General features: G+C 38.3%; 1 protein-coding gene across 1 annotated transcript in view; it reads left to right on the top strand.

Annotated features, from left to right (window-relative positions):
- TSGA10 (testis specific 10) overlaps positions 1-7,812 on the top strand; it is a 65,421-nt gene that overhangs the window by 5,557 nt on the left and 52,052 nt on the right. The window contains 2 exon segments of the mRNA XM_019471477.1: positions 1,293-1,408; positions 6,524-6,678. Of these exon segments, the coding sequence (XP_019327022.1) occupies positions 1,293-1,408; positions 6,524-6,678 (271 nt within the window).

The following is a 7,812-nucleotide window of genomic DNA, read 5'->3' as shown; positions in this document are numbered from 1 at the left end:
TCACCAATCTCCATCTGGACATTGAGCCGTTGACCACTACCCTCTGGATGCGACCATCTAACCAATTCCTCACCCACCGGACAGTCCACCCATCAAATCCATACCTCTCCAGTTTAGAGAGAAGGATGTTGTGGGGGACCGTGTCAAAGGCCTTACAGAGGTCCAGAGAGACGACATCTGTAGCCCTTCCCATGTCCACTGATGTAGTCACTCCATCATAGAAGGCCACTAGGTTAGTCAGGCATCCTTTTCTTAGTCTTGGAGCTTTTTCATGAGAGGAAATAAAACTGAAGCCTTGCGTAGGGTTTATGGCCTGCTGCTCAACTGGAGTTCCTAACTATGTTCAGAAGCATGTAGTGGGACTAGACTCTGTTGAAGCCTTTAGGGAAGAAAGCACAGGTCAGTGAGTGCAAGATAAAAAAGGATAATTTACTGACTGGAGGGAAAGATCAATCACGTGTGAAGTTTGTGTGGAGAGATATGAAGGATTAGATCACAGGCTGAACTAGGCTACAGAGTGAACGGACTGCAAGAGAAGATACTGTGACTGTTTCCTCTTGTATTTCCTTAAATATAATTCAGTTAGGCAAACACTCTCCTAAACCTATGTGTCCTTACAAGTGACTGGTGTAGTTGACACATGGATGTTGTAGTTTTTTTTGTTGGATTTTGATTGGTGGGAATGCTGGGTGCTAGTGTGCAATATTGTGCTGGCCCACAATACCTTTCTAAGAATACTGTGATTTCTGAAATAACATTAACTCCTTTGCAGATCCAGTCCTGAGTTATTGCTGCTTTATAATAAGTTGACAGATTTATGCATACTGTAAAAATCGAGTTGTTGAAGAGTAGTTGCTGCTACTAAAATATCTTTTCCTCCGCTCCGCCCCCCCCAACCAGGCTGATAGTTCTCTTCAGTTTCTTTCAACAGTTTGAAAATCATTAATATTACTACATGATTTGAACGTATGACTTGGGTATAACTTGAAATAGATCAGGCATTCCAATGTATGTCCCAAGTGATGATTTTTATTTTAATAATTTTTGAGAAGTTTTTACGTCCACCTGTTGTAAAGAATTCTTCTTACTTTTCTGTGATTCTTTACAGGAGTATTCAGACTTTAATATCCAGAGATTAAGGTTAACATTAATAAAATACCCCAAATAGTCTAAAATATACAGAAGAATCTAATTTTTTCCTAACTTTTGCAATTTTAGTGACATTTCAAAAAGGAAAAAAAAATATGTATATAACATCTGAATTCTCCTGTTTAATGCTTCTGCTTTTCCAGTTTATTGAATGAAAAGACAGAACAGAGTCTTTCAGAGACTCAGCGAAGCCTTGTTAAGAAAAAATATGAAATGCAACTTACCCAAGAGAAAATTGTGCTTTTGGATGAAAAAATTGGTGAGTGACAGATACAATTTTTGTAATAAAATTCAGTAGTTTATTATTATAATATATTGTTATATATATTATATTATAATATATAATTATATATATAATTAATTTTATATATATAATATATATTATAATTTTTATATTACCACTTTTTTTTTCCTTATGGGTTGAAAGAAAAGTGTTGAATGCAAATAAATATACTTTTGACAGTTTTAACATTTCAAGTGCAAAACATTTGTTTTCTTTCATTATTGGAAAGTTTTTGCATTTTAAAATTATGTGATAAAGCTCTTGCAAGTAAGTTTCAGCGACAGTACATACTGTCGGCTGAACAATGTGTGTTGGTACCAATGTGCAGTGTCTGAGCGTATCAGTTATATTTATGATCCACTAAGGCGGTGGTAGCACCTCTCAGCACCATAAGATGATGATGATGGAATCAGGAAAACATCCTATATAGTATATATCCCATATTGTATGTTGCACCTTTTTTATATTATGGGAGTAAAGGAGTGGATATAGGAATTATTATTCCTGTAGTGCCAAGGAATATGTTCTCACTTCCAAAATTACAACTGTATTCTGTTAGAAGTCTTTCATTATTTTCTATAGATGCAGTTGACATAATCTGTTCTCAAATGCAATGCTGAATTTGTGAAGGAAAAATAAAGCTAACCTATAGCTAATTACATCTAATGTTAGAGCGAACTAATGCTATTAAAATATCTTGTTTTCTGTTAATTACAAATTTCAAACTCCAGTTATTTGGATTTAAATATTTCATTCAAATGAATAAGCGTTTCATTAAAAGTGAACTTAATTTTTTTTAATGTTTTGGCTAAGGTGTTTAAGCCACTCCTGAGAAGGCTACAGAAAAAGATGTTTTGTCCACATTAAAATCCACATACTTTGATTTAAAAGTCCTACACTCCTGGTACAGTAAAGTAGGGACTTAATATTTGATAGGCATGTTGGTCTATGTGTTGTTGCATGCTTTTGATTATTCCTAGGAAATGTGTCCGAATTAAGTGTATTTTAAGCCTAAAAAAAATTTTAAAATGTCAGTTCATTAAAGCTGAATAGAGACTTTTCAGAATTTGGCATCTGAGGTCTCATATAATCTGACTGAAGCATGTTCCAATCTAGATTCATTAGCATTTTTCATTACTGTGAGGCAAGTCCGGGCAAAGAATCTTGAAATTAATGGAGACTGTATTGTGCTATTACCCTGTGACCACAGGGATAACAGTTGGAAGATGCTGAAGGAGAGGAACTACGGTGTAGGTGTGGGGAGAGAATGTACTGAGAGAAGAAAGTTGAGAGGTTTTAACTGCAGGATCAATAAGGAGAGGATACTGAGATTACCATTTGGATGAGGCAGCATAATCCTAGTGAAATAGGTAGGAGAATTAAAGTTAATAAAGAGCCAGGAGACAAGTGAAGAATAGGGATATTGGCTGGACAAGAATTTGCAATGAGGAGGATTGGTTGTCAGAGGAGACTGTAAGTATGAAACAGCGAGACTGGGAGTCAGTGAATGGAGAAACAGAGTGTGGATGTGGCACCAGGGAAAGCTGAGGCAATGCAAGAAATCAGAGACTGAAAATTAATAGTGAGGGGAGGGAGTGAAGAAGGATCAGAAACATCCAGTGAGGAGAGCTAGTATGAAGTGGTTAGAGACTGGAAAGATCCTTAAAATTGGATGACTAGTTCAGAGATTGTGGGTAGGACTTGGAGCTATTGGACACGCACCGTGACTAGAACCTGTGAGCAGCTATACACACAGAATATTTAGGACTTGGACAATAACGCTGAAAGCAGGAGAAAGATTGGAAGTAAAAGGAGATTGAGATGGAAAAAGTGGATCTAGGAGTTTAGTATTAGCAGGGAAGGAATCTAGGATGAGAAACCTTAAGACTTAGGGCTGACCAAAGTGAAGAGAGAGGATGGGAGCTAATGGTATCTTCTTGGAGAGGTGGAATTGGAGAAGATGGAAAGAACGTGTTTGTGCCCACTAGAGAACCTTTTCCCTTTTTGGAGTCTGGAATGGAACTAGGGATTTCCAAGTCTTGTGTTACCTTCTCTTGTCAGCAAAATAATGTACACTTGCCAAAGTGTCTCTTTCCAAAGTGTCTCTTTCCAGTGCTTGTCTGCAGAGAGAAGAGCAGTATAGTCCCCCAATGGTTTGTCTTCTATGTCATGTGACACATGATGGGAATCCAAATTGTGCTTTTTGTTTTTCACGCAAATTAAGTAACTTAATTTCAGAGGCAAAGACTAAGAAGTTGGAAATGCCAGTCTTAAGGTTGTCTGTACTGCTTAATAAATAGACCCCAGTGGTGTTGGTGTTTTTTTTTTTTAACTTACGGCGTTGTTTTTAATTACACTATCATGTGCTGTTTTTCTATAGGAGCCTTGCTGCAACTTTTGCAGAGTCTTATAGGGAGTAAATCAGTGTTGTCTAGTGAAGCAAGCTTGTCTGTCAGATCTTCTCCTTAGCTGAAAATACAGTGAATAAAGCAGGTAATTGAAGAAAGAGAAAGCACATGCTATTTAAACTGTTAAATATTGTTATGCAGTATTTTATACTATTGCTGTCTGTAGATTAGAATTTTGGGGTGATGCACAACCAAACTTTCCAGAATTCCTCACTAACTATACATATGACCTATTTTCAGAGTGCCTAATTTGATTAATTTTCAGAAATGTTGAGCACTCACAGCTGTGGCAGCAATCCATGGTTGTTTTTTTGAACGTGTAATACTTTCTATCCTGAAAATTTAGTTCACAGTTTGGGCATCCAAAATAATCAGGTAGAATTTTCAGTTGATCTTTGTGCCTCCATTCCTTCTCTGTGAAATAGTGAGAATGCTTAGAATCACAGAATTGTTGAGATTGGAAGGCACCTCTGAAGGTCATCTTGTCCAAGCCCCCTTCTCAAGCAGGGCCACCTAGAGCCAGTCGCCCAGGACTGTGTCTAGATGGCTTTTGAATATCTGCAAGGAAGGAGACTCTGTAACCTCCCTGGGGCAACCTGTTCCAGTGCTCGGTCACCCTTCACAGTGGAAAAAAAAAGTGTTTCCTGATGTTCAGAGGGAGCCTCCTGTGTTTCAGTTTGTGCCCATTGCCTCTTGTCCTGCCACTGGGCACCACTGAAAAGGGCCTGGCTCCATCCTCTCTGCACCCTCCCTTCAGGTATTTATAGACATTTGTAAGACCTCCCCCTGAGCCTTCTCCAGGCTAAACAGTCCCAGCTCTTTCAGCTTTTCCTCATAGGAGAGATGCTCCAGTCCCTCAATCATCTTCATGGCCCTTTATTGGACTCTCTCCAGTATGTCCATGTCTCTTTTGTACTGGGGAGCCCAGAACTGGACCCAGCCCTCCAGGTGTGTCTCACCAGTGCTGAGTAGAGGGGAAGAATCACCTCCCTCGACCAGCTGCAATACTTTCCTTAATGCAGTCCAGGACACCATTAGCCTTCTTTGCAGCAAGGGCACATTGGAGGCTCGTGTTCAACGTGGCATCCACCAGGACCCCCAGCTTTCCTGCCAAGCTGCTTTCCAGCTTGTGTACTGGTGCCTGGGGTTGTTCGTCCCCAGGTGCAGGACTTTGCACTTCCCTTTGTTGAACTTCATGAGGTTCCTGTCAGCCCCTTTCTCCAGCCTGTCAAGGTCCTTCTGGATGGCAGCACGACCCTCTGGTGTATCAGCAACTCTTCCCAGTTTTGCATCATCGGGAAAATTCCTGATGGTACACTGTGCTCCATCATCCAGATCGTCAGTGAAGATGTAAAACAGGACTGGATGCAGTATTAACTCCTGGGGCACACCACTGGTTACCAGCCTCCAACTAGACTTTGTGCCACTGATCACCACCCTCTGGGCCTGGCTGTTCAGCCAGTTTTCAATCCACCTCACTGCTCATCCAGCCCATATGTCAACAGCTTGTCTACGAGTATCTTATGGGAGAGAGTGTCAAAGGCCTTACTGAACTCAAGGTAGACAATATCCACTGCTCTCCCCTCATCCACCAGACCAGTCATTTCATCGTAGAAGTTTGTCAAGTTGGTCAAGCATGACTTCCCCTGGGTGAAGCCATGCTGACTACTGCTGGTGATTTTCTTGTCCTTATTGTGCCTGGAAATGGTTTCCAGGATTATCTGCTCCATCAGAATTTTCTTTAGAGCCAGGTTTGAGCACTGTCTTAGCAGGTTCCAGAGCCATGCATCCAAAAATATGGGGTGGAAATTTGAGTGCCTTTCATCTTGTGTTTTGAAAGAGAGAGAGATTCTGTGGAAAAAAATAGAATGTGAATATATGCTATGATGTCGCTGAAAGACTGAGTTACAGATCATTTTACTTTGGATGTTTTATCTCCTGGAAGTGATTAATAAGTGTCATCCAATAACCCCAATTACACTGACATTGAAAGAGTAATTTGCAGCCTGCGTGGTTTTTATGAGATAAAGGTTCACTCTAAGAAGAGTTTCTGTGGTTCTCCTCTACGAATGCAATGTATGTCATTAAGATCATATAAGGATTGATTCTCTGACCATTTAAAGGTAAATTTAGTGTGTAACACCTTATTAGCTGAATGAAGATAGAGGCATATTTTAGAATTTGATTTTGTAATGAGTAGATTGCTTTTTTCAATATTATCTTTGCAATTTTTAAGTGCTGTTGAATTTTATAAATGCATTACTCTTACATAAAGTTCATTTAAATAAAAAAATTATTTCAGACACACTGGCTAATATCAGGATATCAATCTCTTATTTCATCAGTCATTACACGCTGTAGTCCACATATTGCTTCTGTCTATTGTAATTCTGTTTAAGCCTTTATTGTTATAATACCCAAGAAGGTTATTTTTAATGATCTGAACATTTGTTGTTTAAAGATGGAATTGTTTTGAGCCAAGTAATTTAAGGCCTTGATCTAAGGAAGAATGCCGTTCTATAAATTGTTGGATTATTTATGTGTTTCGAAAAGGTACATGCTTCAGTGTTTTCTTGAAGGGGAGCTTTTGTCATGTTCTTTTATGCTTTAGAAGTGTATCAGAAGAATTTTTATTTCAAATGGGTTGAATTAATAAAAATGAGACCTTTCTGACTGTATCCAGATAACTTTTCAAGACAAAGTCTTGTACAACAAGAGGAGATCTGTGCTTTGAAAGAAACAGTTGCACAGCTCGACAGAGAGAAGGCAACTTTGCAAGACTGTGTGGAAGAAGGAAGAGAGAAGATTGCTACTTTTGAGGAAAGCCTGGCAATTAAAGTATGTTCTAACATGTAAATAGTCACAAAAGATAAATAGGGAAAGGGTCTGTTGGGTCATCACACCTATCTTATATTGGTATCTGCAACAGTGCTCAGTGCTGACCTACTTCTGCTCCAGTTTCAAGGCTACAATAAAACTCATGTTGACTTCAACAGCACTAGGTTTGAGCAGTGTTGAGCATCTCATGTTTGGTGTTTTGTATGGTTTATACTTATCAAGAGAGGAGACTTTAAGTACTTTCTGAAGTGGAGAAGAGTAAATTAGCCAATAAAATATTTTGTTTATGATAAAATTTAGCTTAAATTCTTCCTTGGGGTCCACTGATGTTAGAGATGCAGGGCGGCAAATAATATTGCCTTTGTTGTCATTGAAGAAGCATCTGAATTATATTCTTTTCACCTTAAGGTACTAGTTTACCTAAGAAAACTGCATCAGTTTATTGCACAGTGTGATTTCAAGCTATGTAATGAAGCTGCTTAGTTCTTAGTTCTGAAACATTGGTTTTCACTTCAGCTTAAGTCATCTGAATACTGATTTAGGATAAACTAAAGAAGGTACTTTTTAACTGTTGTGATTGTTAACTCAAGAATTTGCACTGATTTTTAACGAAATCTTGAAGAAAATATATTGCAGGACAGGCTATAATCATCTTGCTGCAAGCACTGACTTTGCATTTTAAAAACTGTAAATTGTAAAATGGTGTCCATTTTAGAGAAGAGGTGATAAACCTTTATCACCTCTCTTGTTCCAGTGGAATAAACCTTTATCACCTCTCTTGTGTTTCCAGTGGAAGACATTTCCTTAGCCCGTCTATGCTTCTTTTAATATCTGTATCCAAAGACAAGGGAGTAAAGTGATATACTTTCTGCTACCTTCTTTATGGAAATACAGTGATGGAATTCTTGTTTTATCAATTACAAACTACCAGACTCGGGTAGTTTATTCATTGTAGAGAAGCTGTGATAACTTATCTAATAGACAGAAGACATCATTTAGTTTTGGGAGTGTGAGCCAAATGCTACCTTTAGAACCACAAAGGATTAAAAAATTTAAATAAAGTTATTACATTCTGCAGAAGATAATAATGTTTTTTCCTTTATTTGCCAAATTAGATTATCAGAATTTTCAGCT

The sequence above is a fragment of the Aptenodytes forsteri genome, unplaced genomic scaffold (genome assembly GCF_000699145.1).
Source record: "Aptenodytes forsteri isolate BGI_AS27 unplaced genomic scaffold, ASM69914v1 Scaffold539, whole genome shotgun sequence".
NCBI lineage: Eukaryota > Metazoa > Chordata > Aves > Sphenisciformes > Spheniscidae > Aptenodytes > Aptenodytes forsteri.
This window is presented reverse-complemented; position numbering and strand designations above follow the sequence as displayed.